At 52.8% G+C, this 18756-nt stretch overlaps 2 protein-coding genes across 2 annotated transcripts; both read right to left on the minus strand.

Annotated features, from left to right (window-relative positions):
- Positions 1-3667: 3667 nt before the first annotated feature.
- On the minus strand, positions 3668-5999 carry LOC120677857. The gene is made up of 4 exons (XM_039959061.1): positions 5864-5999; positions 5361-5590; positions 4163-4312; positions 3668-4072 (listed from the first exon to the last, which is right to left on the minus strand). Exons 1-4 carry the CDS (start codon positions 5997-5999, stop codon positions 3668-3670), a joined length of 921 nt encoding a protein of 306 aa, XP_039814995.1.
- A 3687-nt stretch (positions 6000-9686) lies between these two features.
- On the minus strand, positions 9687-11411 carry LOC120680282 (reticuline oxidase-like). Its single transcript, XM_039961900.1, has one exon. It carries the CDS (start codon positions 11400-11402, stop codon positions 9783-9785), a length of 1620 nt encoding a protein of 539 aa, XP_039817834.1. The 5' UTR covers positions 11403-11411; the 3' UTR covers positions 9687-9782.
- Positions 11412-18756: the final 7345 nt, after the last annotated feature.

Consider the following 18756-nt stretch of genomic DNA (forward strand, 5'->3'; position numbering starts at 1 on the left):
TTGGGTCTACCGCGTATGCGTCATGATGGGCGAAGGCGAGCCGTCGTGTCCAACTAGCGTAGCAGACTGACATGCGTGGCGTGGGCGGCGCCAGCGGCTGCACTGTGTGTCTTGGTAACGCGCGATCAACAGTGCAGCCTGGCAAAAGTCGCCTCGGGCTCTGCTGTGGCAGAGCGCACTTACGTCTCCCGTATTGAATGCGGTAGCTGGGCGAGTCTTCCCGAGGAAGCTTCGCGGCCGCGCACGTGCCTGCACCTGCGGACACGTGGCGGCTCCAGACCTGCCCCAGGCGGGGTGTCTGTTCCCTCCCCGCTGAGGGGTCCGGATAGTATATGGGGGTCCGGGACCCTTGGGAGGTCCGGGGCCCCCGGTTGTTTTGGCTGAGCGCTCCCTTCTCCGGGACACGCGGCGTCACCGGACCCTTCCCTAGCAAGGAATGGGTCTGGGGCCGCTGACCCGGTGAGAAGGGCTTCGGACCGCGGGGGTCCGGCTGCTCAGGCCGTCAGCGCGTAGTCAAGGATAACTACGAGGCTCTCGCCTAGACACAGCAAGAGGGGTACCCTAGTCCAGAGGTACCGACAGTGGCCCCCGGGCCCACCTCGGGGGAGGTACGAACCCGCAGGTGGGGCCATTATCGTGCCGTGTTCCGATGCAACCTGGTTGCGTTGGCGTGCTCATGTCGAGAGCGGGTGCTCCGGATCCACTAGAGGCCAGAGCACCCATTGCCAGGTTCAGTTACTAGAGCACTCTCCATAGGGCGGTGAAGGTGTAGGCTTAGGGTACGGAACCAAGCTAAGCGGCTACACGGACCTCGGATCGCCCAGGGAGCGAGCACCACTTCCCCGGACCCGGCTCCTGGCGACCGTAGTGATCGGTCTCCACCGGAGCGGGCCACCAGAGTGGACTTGGGCGACCGTGGCGAGCGGTCTCCGCCGGAGCGGGCCACCGGAGTGGACTTGGGCGACCGTGGCGAGCGGTCTCCGCCGGAGCGGGCCACCGGAGTGGACTTGAGTTGTCGCCATTGATCCAATGATATACGTCACCGGACCTTGTGGTAGGGCATAGGAAACCATGCCTTATACTAGAAAGGACTCCGGACCTCTAGGCACGGCAGCCTCGGATACTAGGGGACTCGTAACAGGGCAGTGAAGTGCATAGGCTTAGGGTACATTACTAGGCTAAGCGGCTACGCAGAACTTCTCCACCCCAGGATACAAGCACCACTTCCCCGGAGCAGGTCCCTAGGAGTTCGTGCCGCCTTCCAGCTAGAAGGGGTATCCAGCCTGACCACAAGCCAGCAACTCAATGTGGATCATTAGCAACAAAGGAAAGACTCCGCACGGGAGAAGGAAACAGTCAAGCCGAAACGGATGAGTGCAATTAAGCTAATGTAAAGATAAGACTAAGAAAGCAAATCTCCTTTATTACTCGATTCATATGGTTAGCGTGGTGTACATCAGAGGTCGGGATTACGAGGGCGGACCTCTACCGCTCTGGACCACTCGCTGGTGTCGCCTGTTTGCGCGACGAAGCCAGAGGTCGGGTTTACAAGGGCGGACCTTTACCTCTCTAGACTGCACGTAGGCACCACATCATTACAAAGGAGGAGCACTCTTAATCTTATCTAGGGGCAACCTACTACCGCCGTCCCGTAAGGCATGTACGATCCTGGCCGGAGTGGAATCACCACCTTGGGAGTTCCTCTTAGTCGTCGGAGGCAAAGGGGACCTGGACGTGCCTGTACAGCATCATCCAGCATCACCTCAGGAGCTTGCAGGGCTCTTCCCAGCACAAGAACTATCCTATGCTCAGATAGCATGGGAACAAATTCTTTGGCTTTGAATGGGAGTGGCCCAGTCATCGCTGGCTGCCGTCGGAAGCCAGCCCGGTGGCCGCTCACAGTGAGCTGAAACCGGCTTGACACCCTGGCGCAGCGGAAGGATGGGTGCTCGTTTGGACGAGCACAGAGTGTGGAGAAGGGCGGTCATTCGCCGGCTTCCTCCTGGTGCTGACACAGGGCCCCCGCACCTCGTGGCAGAGGTCGAGGCCTGTCTGCAGCAGCACCGAGAGAGGCTTGAGCCAGGCGAGGGAGAAGGCGACCGTCATCTTTCCTGAGTCACAGCCGTCGGCTCTAGGCTCCATCTTGAGAGGAAACCTTGAGCCGACGTCGTGCCGCCGCGGGGGAACCCCGGTGGTTGCTTGAGAGAAAACCTTGAGCCGATGCTGGGGTGTCGTAGGGTGACGCACAGCAGACATCGCCGCTGCGCGCCACCGCGCCGGCTCTGAGGTGTCGTAGTGGCGACCCACAGCAGGCACCGCTGTCGTGCGCCGCCGCACCAACGGCACTGCCGCCTAGGTGCCGGGGCATGCGGCGTAGGTGACGCCATGCCTTTCTTCATCTTCTCGTCGTCGTTGTAGAGGATGTGCTCAACCTCAGAAGCCTAGAGGTTAGCGAAGATCTGGCCTATGCCTGCGTGCTCCCCACGGACGGTGCCAAATGTTGTGGTTTGTGGAGACCCACAGCCGGGTGGCGTAGTGCACCCGCCTAATCCCAGAGGGTGAGTACTCGGGGAAGCGCTAGGCGATTCGGCAGGTCTACCTAGGGAGCAAGAATACAAGAACACTAGAGGATTTAGAGTGGTTCGGGCTGCCAGAGCGTAATACCCTACATACACTGTGAGTTGTATTGCTCTTGCATATGAATGAATCTATCCTCTGCCCAGGTTGGGTACTAGCCTCTGCCCGGACTTCTCCGTACCCGCCTTTCTCTAACAGGCGTCTCCCTTTTATAGCCCAAGGGGACGCGTACACAGGCGTTGAGACCCCGACAGGTGGGTCCAACGCGGATGTATAGTATACTGCGCAGAAGGCATTAATGGTGCTACAGTGGTTGAGAATCTCTCCCCGGATACGCTTCATCGCCCTGTGGACTCTCTGACCGAGGAATAGATTCACCTGTCCCGTCGGCGAGGCGCCCGTTGAGGTAGTGTAGGTTGCGGCGTAGACTGTTGGGTCTACCGCGTAGGCGTCATGATGGGCAAAGGCGAGCCTTCGTGTCGTGTCCAACTGGCGTAGCAGACTGACATGCGTGGCGTGGGCGGCGCCAACGGCTGCACTGTGTGCCTTGGTAACGCGCGATCAACAGTACAGCCTGGCAAAGGTCACCTCGGGCTCTGTTGTGGCAGAGCGCACTTACGTATCCCGTATTGAATGCGGTAGCTGGGCGAGTCTTCCCGAGGAAGCTTCGCGGCCGCGTGCGTGCCTGCACCTGCGGACACGTGGCGGCTCCGGACCTGCCCCAGGCGGGATGTCTGTTCCCTCCCCGCTGAGGGGTCCGAATAGTATATGGGGGGTCCGGGACCCTTGGGAGGTCCGGGGCCCCCGGTTGTTTTGGCTGAGCGCTCCCTTCTCCGGGACACGCGGCGTCACCGGACCCTTCCCTAGCAAGGAATGGGTCTAGGGCCGCTGACCCGGTGAGAATGGCTTTGGACCGTGGGGGTCCGGCTGCTCAGGCCGTCAGCGCGTAGTCAAGGATAACTACGAGGCTCTCGCCTAGACACAGCAAAAGGGGTACCCTAGTCCAGATGTACCGACAGTGGTAAAACATTGAACAGGCCCTGCAATCCAAGAAACAAAGCACGGTTCATCTAAAGGTAAGATAAAACTATTACACATCCCACCTATTAGATAACTTATCAGCATGGCACTGCCTGCAGTGCTCCACAATAGTCAGCTTAACTGTGGACGGAACTTTATCCTCGATGTATGTTCTAATAGCCGCAGCACCTCTACGGGCTTCCATGAGAAAACCCTTACTCATGGGTACGCACCTGCCGCCAGATATTTCAGTATCACACTTAGGATCACCATAAGTGGTGTCTAGTGTAAGGCAATCAAGTGACTTCGCGTTCTTGAGTATATGTATATAACATGTTAGCTCAACCAGGCCCTTAGAAGAGCTGAAACCTTTGATCTTCACACTCTTGAGGTGGTCATGGTGCTGTTCAGGTATCTGCCTCAGCTGTGATGAGCCTCCAAAAATAGATGCATGATCCATACGTTCCTGACATACCTGAGGGCGGAAGACATCATAAAGTAGAATTAAAAATGGTTCCAACAAAGTGGTCAGATACTCTGCAGAACGGAATGAACAATGCCTTACATCCAGCAACCAAGTCTCCAAGGAAGGAGAACCATCAAGAAAAGAAACAAGATAAAAATAATCATAGGATGGGCAAACCATCCAGGTCAGAGTAATAGTCAAATGCTTCAGGAAAAGGAATTTCGTAGGCAGCATTGGTGTATTGACCCTCTGCAAGATAAAGATATGTCTCAGATTAATTATACAAAAAGTATGACTACTGTGATATGCATCTATCCCGTAGTCTACGAACTAAACACTATGCCAGAATCGCACAAAGAAGACAACATATTAGGCGACACTGATTTGAACCGCGTCACCAAAAAACTTTTGGTGACGCGTCCAAACCAACCGCGTCACCTATATACCAGCTACAGCCGGCGAAGATCGAGACTCGTCACCTATATGCGTATAAATCTTTAGCAGTGCAAAAGACTATTTATGTTGTTAACTTGACCTTTTTTATCTTGCAAATCAGGCTGTAGCATATTACTATCTGGACTTGCCAAAAACATTTATGCAGCAAATTTTATGCACGCTACTTATTCAGATAACTAGTGTTAGGAACCGCTGAAAATAAGGCAGCAGATTAGAGGAAGCACTGTGATGTATGTATGAGCACTAATAGTATGGTATTGTGACTTTAGGGTGCACTCTCATGAATGGTTCTTATCTTCTTTTGGATGTAGAGGACTGGAGCAGCCACCGCATGGCCTATTTAGCAACATCTGTGTTGGCTGCTGACTTTAGTTTGCTAGGCATCTAGATTTAGCATTTCAACTATATGATGTATGAGTAACTTGAATGATGTATCAAGATTTTTCAATGTAACAGCTACTTGAATGTTTAAATGAGCTGCTAGTGACAGTAAGTTGAATGGTTAAATGAGATTTTAGTATGCATGGCCTATTTCCTGTCTCTTTTTCTGTCCTATTTTTCTTTTTTTTTGTTTTTCTAATTCATCATTGGAGACGCGTTTTTGCCAAAACGCGTCACCGATGAGCAGCCATTAGAGACGCATTTTAGAAAAACGCGTCACCGATGAGGATCATTGGAGACGCGTTTTTGCAAAACGCGTTTTTGCAAAACGCGTCACCGATGATCACCAATCGGCGGTGACGAAAATTTAGTGACGCGAATTTTTTTCGTCACCAATTAGACATTTTCTGCGTCACCAATGAAGAGTTTTGGCATAGTGAAAGTATTTGGAAGAGTATACCTCACGATGCGAACCAATGGAAAGAGTCTCAAGGTTTGGCATATTGGATGGCAATTCCGTGCAGGCATAACAGATGAGGCATGTCCGGCTCATGCACAGTTTCTTCATTTGCATTGTTTCTCCAAGTGAGACTTTGACCCTCTGTCCTAAAAGGATAAAACTGAAGAGATTTCGAGCTTTGCTCTCTATCACTCGCAGCTTCGAGCAATAAGAAACCTTGAGGCAGTGGAGTTGCAGCAGCACGCAAGGTATCTTCAGGCACACTATCTCCTGGCATCCGCTGAGGTCTAACTGCTTCAAAGCAGGAGAGTTGGAAAGAAAGTACTCTAACTCATCCCCCGAAATACTCACAGAACCCAGGCACAGACTTGTTAGCTTTCTCAAGGGACCAAGTTCAGCTGTGGGATGGAAAGCACAGAAAGAAAGTTGCAGGCACTGAATAGAGTTCCGAACCCCATCAGATAAAAGTTTGCATGGGACATTGTAGTTCATATCGCCTTGATAAAGCAGAAGGGTGAGTTTTTCAATCCCTGGTGTGACAGCAATCTGAAGCCATCTGTCGAGATAATGGCATGCATAAAAAATATCATATAATTGAAGCATGAATATCTTTATGCCGATGCCTGAGTGGTTCCTCATGATGTTATCAATTCTGCAGCTGGAACTCTCTTGAGGTGAATTTGCATTTGAGCCAATGATACACCTATTCAAGGTGAGAATGGGATGGCGTCTCCAGGAATGTAAAAAGATGCGAGACGAGCAAGCAGTACGGGCTGCATCACGAAGTGGCAATAGGGAATGTATATGGTGCAAGATGTCCGGCATGCACACACATGGGATAAAAAAAAATTAAAGATTGGGATTGTAAAACCAAAGGTTAACATATCAAAGCAAAACAGCAGAACATGGCAGTGATGTTCTACCCTAGGTCATTCTCCACATGAGTGCATTGCATTACATAGGCACATATTGCAGTGGAATGTAAACATGGTGATAAATTGGCCATTGCACAGAAGTTTTTCCCCATTAATGTAAACATGCGTAAAAGTGTTGTTGTAAAGCACTGTAGTACTTTTGTTTGTATTTGGTAATTATTGTCCTACCATGGGTTAACTAGGCCCGAAGAGATCGAGAGCCGATATCAGAGGGGAGGCAAGAATGGAGGCGCCCGACCCGGTTGAGGAGGACATGGATGTGGCCGTCTCAGCACCCGTCCTGATGGAGGCGGCCATGGGGGTGGTCGTCCCAGCGCCCGTTCCGGTGGAGGTCGCCATGGGCGCCGTCATCGCAGCGCCCGTCCCGGTGGAGGCGGCCATGGGCTTCGTCGTCGAGCACCCGACCCGGTGGAGGCGGCCATGGGCGTCGTCGCCGTAGCGCCCGGCCTGGTGGAGACGGCCATGGGCGTCGTCGTCGCAGCGCCTGTCTCGGTGGAGGCGGCCATGGGCGTCGTCGTCGGGGCGCGAGCACCGGTACCAGTATAGATTTGGTCGTTGCGTGCGGCTCAAGCCTACGTGGTGACCCTCCCTGACGGCACCTACGTCAGCGTCCGCGCCATCAACGTGGAGCAGGCTGCGGCCCTCCATTTGCTCCTGTTGCCTCAGCTCGACGCGAGGGAGTGGACCATCCCCGATCTGCGCCGCGTCGAGAACCTCACCCGCATCTACCACCTCCTCATGCTTGGCATCCACGCCCTCCTCGAGATGGTCGCCGACCACCCGCACCACCCCGTCTACCTCGGCATCTTCCGTGACTGGACTTGGATCCTTCAGGATGTGGCATGGGGTGTCGGCGTGTCGCACGTCGGCGACGCCGGCAGCTTCTACAAGATGGTGAAGAAGGTATGCCAGGTTTGGCGGAAGGTCGTGGCAGCTGGTATTACTGGGAGGAGGTCCGACATTTGGATCTGTTGGGGATCGAGGTGGCCCTAATACCCACTAAGCTGAGGACCTACACCTAAGACACACTAACTCACTCTAGAGTCGGTTAGTCTTTTCAATTTCTAGCTACTTAGTGTATAAGGTCCTTTCAGCGGCAGAGCCGTTTTCTCGCTTCTGGGTGGCAAAGCCTACCAACAGATGAAGCTAGCTTCCGGGAGTCAGTGCCTTCCTACGATGAAGCCCAGACCTTATGTGATCCCGGGTGACAGAGCCAACCTATGATAGATCACAACTTATACACTAAGTACTTAGAAACTGGGAGACTAACACTTACAAAACACTTGCTTTATTACAATACAAGAGTATTACACAAGAGTACACAACATACTCTCTTTATGTGGCTATCCTAGCACTCACCCTCTCACTACTTCCTATCATCACTCATATACCATGCTCTTGGATGGATGGCATGGCAAGGGAGGGGGTCTCTATTTATAGGGTTACAAGACCATTGGATTATTTACATGTGGCAAAATCATAGCTCTTGATCTAAATTCTACATTCTTCCATGAAAATATCTAGTCCTAGCAATATCGTTGATTTATTTTATTTAGATATTCTAGAGAACTCTATGGAAAATATCTTATTCTTAATTGTTGAGAAGAGTGTAGAAGTTTGACTTGCTTCCTTCAACAGGATCATTACTAAGCTACATGATCTTCTCTCCAGCATTCTCGTCGTGAAGGGAGGCGTTGTCTTTCTGACTCCTCTCAATGACTAGGTGTTTCTAGGTCAGTGATGAGATCTCTGTAGCCTGGAGTGATGAGATGCCCCTGTAGGCTGTAGGGTGAACAGTTTGTAGTGATGAGATGCCCTTGTAGCCTGTAGGGTGAACAGTTTGAAGTGATGAGATGCCCCTGTAGGCTGTAGGTAGGGTGAACAGTTTGAAGTGATGAGATGCCCCTGTAGGCTGAAGGGTGAATAGTTTGTAGGCTGTAGGGTGAACAGTTAGTGATGTGATGAGATGATGAAGTAGGCTGTAGAAGTGAATAGTAGCGGTGGAGTTTGAAGTAATCAGTGCTGTTCGATTTTTGATATATAAAGATATAGTTCAACTCTTCTACTTTGTTGAAATTTTTTTGAATTGAATTCCTACCTGAACTGTAGTTTAATGAATTTCTTCTATCAGCAGAGAAGTGGCAAATAAGAATGGTTTTCCTTGGATTCCCTGTTTTGGTTTTCTTTGGATTCCCTGTTTGAGCCTCGGTTGTGACTGTGTCTCTGCGTGCTGACTGCTGAGTGCTCCTGTGCATCAGTTACACTTTTGTAATTCATGCATGCATTGTCTCTATCCTTGCTGAATTCTACTAAAAAGTTCTGCTACTTCCTCTTATCAACTACTCAAAAGTGTTGTATTCTACTAAAAAGTTCTGCTACTTCCTCTTATCAACTACTCAAAAGTACATCCAGGTTTGCTTCGTCTTATAAATTATGCCTTTTGGGAGCTTAAATATTTTGTCAGTGCTCCCTCTCTAAAGCACCATACTACACGTTTTGTCATCAGTAGTATATTCCGAATATATGTCAGTCCATAATGATTCCAACAATGTAACTTTAACTCAATTATTCAATCTTTTCGCTTCTTGATTATTTATTGTAAAGGGTAGTAAAGGTGAGGTTATACAACATTCTTTGTTCATTCACATGATACTAAATTAATTGAATTAATGGTAGAAGCATGGACATTTCACCTATCTTCCTAGTTAATCTTTGATGAGGCCAACTCTGAGACGAGCTGTGTATTTTTGCAACCGGAGGGAGTATTTGTGTAATAGCTATAGTTACTGTACATATTCACATCAGCAACATTTCCCCTCATCAGTAGTTTATACCCAACAGCTCCCCTGTCGTCGGTTTAATTTTCAAAAATAATGATTTTAAAAAAGAGAGTGCTACATGCCAAATTCTTCATCCCCACAAGTTTACAGCCTCACTAGCTCACTCCAACAATAAAAATACATTGAGATAGATGCAGATGTACAAAGGATGTGTGTTAAATGGTCATGTTTGCACCTCAATGTTCGAAAGCGGCGCAAACCACCCGATGAGCGTCGCAAGGGTTAGAGATTTTCAGCGGACGTGTCCGGGGTCCGGGCTGTCTCGGTGCCTCTCCCACCCGGTTTGTTCTCAAGGATTAACCCACCTATTGTTAATTGTGATCTGGTTTTCAAATCCTCGACGGATGTGACCAACCTAATGACCATGCATAAAAGCTTTCTACTTAAATTCGTCATAAGCTACGGTTCTAACACGCATTCATCTTTTTGATAGATGACGAGATTTGGCACCATTGTTGTCACTCAAAGATCCAATCAGCGAAGTTTGGGGAACAAGAACACCATAACACAACACAAGAACTAGCACGTCAATACATCATCAGTCTACCAAGTTTGGAGGCCAAAACATGCATTATGCCTCCACACAGCCAAATTAGCTATTCATTTATTGTTGGTAATTACATGCCATCATCATAGACTTGGTGCCCTCAATCATCATATCGTAAAGGAGGAATGCTTTGTGCATTGTTGAACACATTTTCAGGATCCACCTTAGACTTGGCCCGAACCAGCCGGTCAAAGTTCGTGAAGAAGTAACGCTCGCCCCATGATGCCGCACGGGCCACGGACTTGCTACCGGACGTTCCGCCGGTTGCATTCGCCCAGTCATTGGTTCCCAAGTCGAGGTCCAAGTAGTTGACGTACGCGGCTCGCGGGCTTTTCGACACGTAGCTCGACATGAACCCGTAGAACGACCGGAGCCATCCGATGTACTCCTCCGCACGGTCGAGATCCGACGCGTTCCAGGAGACGGCGTACTGGATGCTGTACAGGTACCCGGCTCGGTGAGGGAAAGGTGTCGCGGCACTCCCCATCCGCGCCATGGCCCCACCGTAGGGGTCCAGCTGGATCGACCCCTGGGGCCCAGTCGACATGTACCGGAGGATCTCGATCGCGCCTTGCATTGAGATTGGTGCCTGCACGTAGTCGGACTTCCTCTTGGCGTATTCCCCCACGCCGGGTTGACGGTTTGTGAGGTCGGCGACCGAGCTGACGCCGGCGAAGTTCGCCGCCGACTCGACCCAGCTCACCTCCGACAGCTCCGACTCGGCGAGGCCCAGCTCGGGGAAGGTCTGATCCAGCACCGACATGGCGAGATGCTTTGGTCCGACAACTTGGCCGGTGAATGACATGGAGAGATTACCGTTCGATGACCCTGTCGGAACGAACGTGGAGAGGTAGAACTCGTCGGGAAGGCTGGGCGCGACGTACTGCCACCTGTGCATCAAGCCGGCGATGAGCTCGGCCGGCCCGGTCCGGCCGACGCTGAACACGGTGATGTTGTCCGGCACCGGGACGAGCCGGAGCTTCCACGCGTACACCACGCCCCAGCTCCCCCCGCCGCCGCCCCGGATGGCCCAGAACACGTCGTCGTCCATGGTGTCGCGGGTCAGCGTGTCGCCGCTGGGGTCGATCAGGATGGCGTCCAGGACGTTGTCGGCGGCGAGCCCGTGCTTCCTCGACAGCAGCCCGAAGCCGCCGCCGGCGACGTGCCCGCCCATGCCGAGCGTCGCGCAGGACCCGGCCGAGAGCGCGAGGTTCCGGCTGGACAGCCCCACCACGCGGTACACCTCGCCGAGCGTCGCGCCGGACTCCGCCCAGACCGTGGCCGCGGCCGGGTCGACGCGGACATGGTTCAGGCGGGCGAGGTCGATGACCACGAAGGGGACGTGGTTCTCCGTGGTGTAGGAGAGGCCCTCGTAGCTGTGGCCGCCGCTGCGCACGCGGATCGCCAGCGAGCTGCTGCGCGCGCACAGGACGGCGCGCCGGAGGTCGCGCTTGGAGGCCGGGAGGATGACGGCGGCCGGCTTGCCGACGCCCGGGAGCTCGAAGCGGAGGTTCCGGATGGAGGAGTCGAGGAGCGGCGTGTAGCTCGGGGACGACGGGAGGGAGAAGTTGCTGACGCCATTGGAGAGGAGGCAGGAGGAGATGCCGTAGGCTTGTGGTGGCGGCGGCGCCGGTGGCTGAGCACCGGCGCATGTGCCTGCTGCTGCAAAGAGACAGAGAGCAAGAGCTGCAGCTGCTGCTGCCATGGTGTGCATCGCCATGGCGGATTGGTGCTACCGGAGATGGATACATGGCTGTATATATAATATATCTCTGATGATCGTGTGTGAAGAAATTTGTTGCCCATGATGATGCATCGAAGTCAACATTAAATAGTCGTGTGAAAAGACCGGTGGCACGCTCTAGGCTAAGAGGTGGAGGGGGTGAATTAGGCGAACTAAAAACATAGACCTATGGCTCCAACTATTTGCACAATATTAAACTAAAATATGCTATCTAGATGTGCAACTATGATTGTTCTAGTGTGAAACTCCTATCCCAAAAGAGTTTAGCAACCTATAATCTTTCTTATCAAGAAACTACTCTATGAAAGTAAAGGCACACAAATTGCTAGTATGAAATGCGAAAGCTTAAAGAGCGGGATAGGAGAAATCAAACTCTCGACGCGGGTGTTTATCCCTTGGTTCGGTTAGCCACAAAAACACACTTACATCCACGTTGTTGTAGCACTTACTAAGAGTATTGCTACTCGGCCACCAAGTCTCTTCCGTGAACACAATCACGGTCACCTTGGCCCCGGGTTCCACTAAGGAGCTTCTCCACAAAGGATGGGGGTCTCCATGTCCACTGCACAAAGTTGTCATCGCCGCTCCACACCAAGTCGGAGGGTCGATGACGTGCCGGCGAGCCTTCAAAACTCCAAGGTGCCGGCGCACCGAAATCTTCTTTTGGTTCACTTAAGAACCACAGCACAAAGACTCAAGGTCTTGCAATCTCACTGACTAAAAGCTAATCCTTTACACAACACTCTCAAAGTGTGCTAAGGGCTAAGGATATGATCACTATGCTCTTGTATGGCTTGGAGGTGTTCTTGAGTATGTCTGGGAAGTCCAGCAACTACAGCAATCTTCAAATGGCCGGGGGATGCCATATATATAGGCCTCCAAGTCGTGGAGCTGTTGCTCCAACGGTCAGCAAAAATCTGCGTACCATCGGATGAACCGATGCCTTTGCCTGGGGTAGCGTCGGTTCAACCAGTCACACACAGCACTCAACTAGCCGTTGGCCTCTTTCTCTCCTGCTGACGTCATTACACCGGTGTTTTGCTCCGATGCATCACCGGTTCAACCGGTGCTGAAGGATCTTCTCCTAGGCGCTTGACATCGTCTCTAGAACATAGTATGCCCAATATACTGATGCCTGTCGTGATGCCGTCGGTTCAACCGGGGCCTCACACGATCTTCACTTGAGCTTCAGAGACGCTCAGACTTGCATCAAACACTAGGGCGTCGGATCTTCCGACAACCATCGGATGCACCGATGCTTAGGCATCGGTTCTTCCGGTGCTACTGATTTCTGCAGAACTCGTCCAATTCAGCATTTCTTTGAGTTCTTTCTTCGTGTTTTGCTTTGCATGGCCTTTTTACTTCATTCCTGGGATCTAAAATGTTCTCTTAACAAAACCATTAGTCCCATTGATTGCGTTGTCATTCGATCACCAAAATCATTTGAAATGACATAAATAGTGTCATGTTCGTTACATCGTGGCTGACATTTCTACGCCGATGATTCACCGGAGAGGTATCCGCAGCCAAGGTGCATAGCTGTTCACCGGAACGATGAAGTCAGCAGAAGCTTCCAAGATGCCATTTTTACCGCTGAATTCATGAGTATGCTTCTGAAATCTGAATCATGTGAGACTTGTCAAGAACCACGGAAGAAGGGTAGCAGATAAATGTTGGCCAAAGAAGAAGAAATTACAGGTGAATGCATAATTTTATTTACGCCGAAATCAGGCCATATCATGCCTAGGCGACCTTGTGTAAAGATCAATAAAGAAAATAAAGCCTCTGGTTTCAAACTCCGGTTTATGCGTGTTGTCATCACGTAAGACTTGTTCCCCTGTCTAGAGCTGTTCTAGACCTAAAACCAACTTGGTGAATGCTAATATCATATCCTAATTACGTACGTGCTGGTACAACTGAAATATAGAAGGATACTTCCTTCATCTCAAATTATTGGTTATTTTAGCTTTTCAACATACGATCCTAATTATAGGTCTTGTTTCACACTCCATCTGAGTTTTGCTGGCCTACTATCCAATGAAACCCGATGGTCCTGTGTAGTGGGCCTTCAGAACAGTTCTGCTTACCAAAGCACAGCGACACGCACACGCTTCTCTTCTCTGGCCTCTTGCCAAACCAGGCACACGGAGCAAGGAAAGTTACAGAATGCTACGCCTTACTTGCCATCATATTTCTGTTTGGTCGGATATCAGGCTTGTCTTTTAAGTTTTTGTAAGATTGTATAGTATAACTCATACACTCGCAACGCACTTACGTACGCACACTCACTCACCCCTATGAACATATATACATAAACCCTTTCCCTATAAACATCTTTAAAGACTGAGCTAGCAAATCCTCGAGATTAATAAAGTAAAATTACATCTTAACCATATTGTTTCAGAAAGAATATGCTCATGCTCATTTGTAAGCCTAAGAGAATATACTACTAATTATGCTTGCTCTAGTCCAGCTCAATCCAAAACAGTTATGTTTGGATGATCTAAAGTTGAGTTCTAAACTTAGCACATATTAGAACTCATAAACAAGCTAAAGTTTTTAAGTGTTAGCTAAAATTTAGTATATTTCCAATTCAGCGTTTCTTTGAGTTTTTTCTTCGTGTTTTGTTTTGCATGACCTTTTTACTTCATCCTTGGGATCTAGAAATGTTCTCTTAACAAAATCATTAGTCCCATTGATTGCGTTGTCATTCGATCATCAAAATCACTCGAAATGGCATAAATGGAGCCATGTTCGTTACAATCTCCCCTTTTTGGTGATTGATGACAACACAATCAAAACAAGCATAATATTTGCAAAAATTGACAAATTTAATCGCTTGATACCAATTGAAACTAATTGAAACCGCTTACACTTGCTTGGATGCTTACCATCATCCAATGATGAATTGGCCTCCCCTTAAAACCATGATTCCCCCTTTGATTCTCCCCCTTTTTCGCTACTTTTTCCTCATGACTTGATTCACTTGGCATGTCTCCTTCTTTGGAATATATTTTTCCTTCTTGGGAAAACATCACTCCCCCTTTGTTGGAAAACATGCCTTGCTTTGATACACATTTCTCCCCCTTTGGAATCAAATCACCTAAAAGGTCTTGCAAAACAATATAACTCAAGAGAAGATTAGTAGCATAGGGAGTTAGTTCCATGACTCATGATCCAATCATATGATATCAATGAAGATACCAATTGAAAAATTCACTACGGTGGATCACAAAATCACGAAACTAGCATGACATGAGCTAAGCTCTCTATAAGTATGTGCACAAAATGATAATGTGAAAATCAAGTGCACAACTAGATGTTATAACTAGAGAGCTTAGATCATATCCTGCTCGGAGGTAGCTCTAAAATAAAATAGACTGAATGAATTTAGAACCTTGCATACCTCCGGGAGAAATTTGTTTACCTTGCATGTATCAATTTGAAAGTGACTTGCAAATAATACAAATGAAGTTGAATACCAATTGAAAGTCTTTAAGGTCAAGGATACTTGATACACCAAGGTTAAGCAAATGTATGAGCACTGTCGTGGTGCTGCAAACCACAGCCGGGTGGCGGATGGCACCCGCCCTAGCCCTGAGCGTGTGTACTCGGGGATTAGCTGGTCTTAGATCGATCTCACTCCAGAACTCGATGAACACAGTAGGATTTAGAGTGGTTCGGGCTGCCGGAGCGTAATACCCTACGTCCACTGTGTGTTGTATTGCCTTCCCACGAGAGTGGGAAGGTTGCAAGAGCTTGAGTCTGTCTGGATCTGTCCTGTGCACAGCGAGCACCTCCCTTTTATATCTCAAGGGGGTGCGTACACAGCTGTTGGGTCCCCGACAAGTGGGCCCAACGTCACAGTATAAAATAATGTACTATTCATACATTATGGCATCGCAGGCAGAGGAGATCTCTCTCTGGATTCCCTTGCCTACTCCCGGAGCCCTTCGTCCATCATGCCCTGGCGCTGCCTTGTCGGGTCGGAACCTGGTGTAGCTAGTGGCGTCGCCTGCCACATAGCTTAAGCGGGCCGCGTAGCTTGCGGCGTAGGCGGCATGATGGAAAAGTGCCGTGCTGTCGTATCCATTTAATGCGGTAGACGGGCTCTGCGCGGGCGTGGCACAGGCGGCTGCACTGCGCTCCTTGGTAATACGCGGTGCACAGCGAGGCCTGACAAAGGCTGTCTCGCGTACCGCGGCGGCAGAGCACGCCTTGTCCATCCGCATTAAATGCGGTGGGTGGGCGAGTCTTTCTGCGGAAGACTCGCGCACGATCCCGCATCCCCGGGACACGTGGCGGCTCCGGACCCCTACATGGTGTGGGGAGTCCGGATGGGCGCAGGAGACCCCGGACCCCTCTGGGGGTCCGGGCCTCGGCGGTCAGCTCGGAGCTTCCCTTCCTTAGAGACGCGTGGCGTCACCGGACCTATCCTCAGGCGGGGAACGGTCCGGGGCCGTTGGCCACACGGGAGAGGAAAGCCTGGCCTGTGGGACCTGGCTACTCCGTCCCTCCTGTGTAGTTACGGATAACTACGTGGGTCCTGTCTTGCCGCAGTAAGAGTGGGTATCCCTGCTACAGGGTACCGACAGTGGCCCCCGGGCCCACCTTGGGGGAGGTATGAACCCACAGGTGGGGCCACTTCTGCGATTTGGCTCTGTATAGCTTGAAGATCTTTCTGCAGGGGTCTTGACCGGCATTGACCACCCATTGGGTTGGTTGCTGCCTCATCACATCGCAACGGCTTACTGACTCATGATTCCCACGCATAATAGTGGTTCACCTAGTCATGCGCGCGATGCTCGGCATTGTTGCGGCCGGAGTAAACGGAATATTTACCACCGGCGCAGTTCCCGAAAAGCTTGGCCAGCCTGCGATTAATGCGCGCACGTCAGCTCAGCTTCCGCCTCGCTTCACGCGCGCGGGCGACGGTTCGGATCCCGCCTTTTCACACCTCTGTTGGTTACCCGCTCTCCCTGACAGGTGGGTCTGGGCCCCCTTGCCATGAAATGGGCGGTTAACACTAGGTGCGGGCGTCGCTTGGGTTCCAGCGACGGTTCCGGGGCGCGTCGGTTGAGTCAAGCTTTATAATGGGGTGTACCGCATTCCGCGGTTACTTTCCCGCATTCGTCTTCTTCCTCCAACCTTTGCGCCCCTTTGCCTTCGAACTTTCTTTGCCCTTCTCTCCCCTACACAGGCTCCTTTCTCAGCCCACCAGGAGATGGCATCCCTTGTTCATCCCCGCCGCTTCCAGACCGAGGGGAGCTGAACACAGTGCGCCGCCTGCTTGGGTGGAGTGCTCAGGAGACTGGCTAGGGGGTGCGAGCAGGCTCGGTTCCCCTTGGCAACCTCCGCGCCGGGGAGTTCGTGCTATTCACCTCGCACGTCTCCGCCGGCGTGGGACTGCCGATCTCTCCATTCCTGCTGCTGCTGCTGGAAGACTTCGGCCTCCAGCTTCAGCATCTGACGCCCCACTCCCTCCTCCTGGCGTCCATCTTCGTGCACTTATGCGAGATGTTCATGGGAGTGCGCCCCTGCGTCATCCTCTTCCGGTACTTCTTCATTCTGGTGAGGTCCGGAAGGAGCAAGGACGAAGTGGGGGGATACTACTTCCAGATAAGGAGTGACCTGCCGACTCCTTACATTCCCGGTCTTGCTGGCGGGAGGTGGGAGGAGTGGCGCAGGGATTGGGTGATCGCCACCACCAAAGCCAACGAGCGCCTCGCCCTGCCGACTGGGGGGGCCCGCCTCCAACAAAGCATCCTGGAGGGCCAAGCCGTCGTTGCAGCCGGAGTTCGACTCCGTACTGGACAAGATCAGGTCGCTGGCGGAGAGCGGCCTCACCTCGTGGCACGTGCTCGGAGACTTCGTGAAGCGTCGGATCGCCCCCCTGAAGCAGCGACCGCGACTGGCGTGGAGCTTCACCGGCCTCAACGATTGCAGCAGGACCCACCGCGGGGAGGGGAGCGACCTGACTCAGGAGGCCTTGGAGGTCCTGGTGCGGAACGTGACGGGGGACGCCTTCGTCCCGGAGAACCTGATCCTCCCGCAGAGCATAGTCCCCCTCTGCGAGGACCCGGCGAGGATGGCAGTGTTGGCTACCTTGCCAACCCTGGACGACGGGGGACTGGCCCCGCGCCAGACCGGAGGTGACCCGAACCGTGGGCTCCGGATCCCTAGCACGTCCGGGGACCAGGCTACGCTGAGCGCTGCGGGGTCCGGCGCCACCATGAAGTGGAAGCAGGCCGCGGCTAGCAGTACGGCCGCGGCCGGCTCCAACCGGGCACAGAGCAGCTCCGGTGCGTCGTCGGGAGACGCAGGCCGGCGGAGGCTACTCCGGGGCGACGGGACCCTGGTCTCGGAGCCCGCCGCGAAGCGCCAGAGGTCTTCTGAGGGCGCAGGCCAGGGTAGCTCCCGGACTGCCGGCCCCCACGGGTCCTCTGGTGCATCGGGACCACCACCATCACCGCCGAGGAATTCTTCCCACCGGCAGCAAGAGCAGCAGCAGCAGGAGCAGCTGCAAGGGCAGAGGCAGCAGGCACGCGAGCGGCATCAGCAGCAACAGGCGCGACCCCGGGTTGCGCCCATGCCGCAGCCACAGGGACAGCAGCAGCCGCAAGAGAAGAGGCCCGGGCTCCGGGGACGCTGGGTACCCGGTACTTCTGGGTTAGTGTCATCCTGCTCTCCTCCCCTATGCCGGTGCTCTGTGTTGTTGTTTTTTTTATGGCTTTCCTGCTTTGCTACCAGGGCTCCCCGCCCCAGCGGTTCTTCTACCATTGCTGGCTCATCGGTAGGTGCCCAGGCGGCGGCGGCCTTGGCGTCGACAGCGACGGCGACAGCAGGTGCGGGACCCTCAGGTACGGCGACCTGTGCTAGCCTCGTGGTGCATGACGTGATGTTGACCGGCATGTCATTTTTAGACTCTGCAGCACTCAACGCAGCGGCGGCAGCGGTGGTGTCGGTGCTGGGTGCAGCCGCGCCCGACGCGGCGACGGTGGGGGCGCCGATACTGAACGCAGCCGCACTCGACACAACGGCGGCGGAAATGCCGGTGCTGGGTGCGGCCGCACCCGATGCGGCGGCGGCTGAAATGCCGGTTCTGGACGCCGCGGCTCCCGACGCTGCAGCGGGAGAGGCGCCAGTGCTGGGCGCAGCCGCACCCGACACGGCGGTGGAGGTGCCGGTGCTGGGCGCAGCCGCACCCGACGCGGCGGGCGCAACCGCACCCGACGCGGCCGCATCCGCCGCGGCGGCAGCGGGGACGCCGGAGCCGGGTTCGGCCGCGCCCGACTCGGCGGCAGCGGGGGCGCCGAAGCTGGGCCCGGCC

This window comes from Panicum virgatum, chromosome 6N, assembly GCF_016808335.1.
Source record: "Panicum virgatum strain AP13 chromosome 6N, P.virgatum_v5, whole genome shotgun sequence".
NCBI lineage: Eukaryota > Viridiplantae > Streptophyta > Magnoliopsida > Poales > Poaceae > Panicum > Panicum virgatum.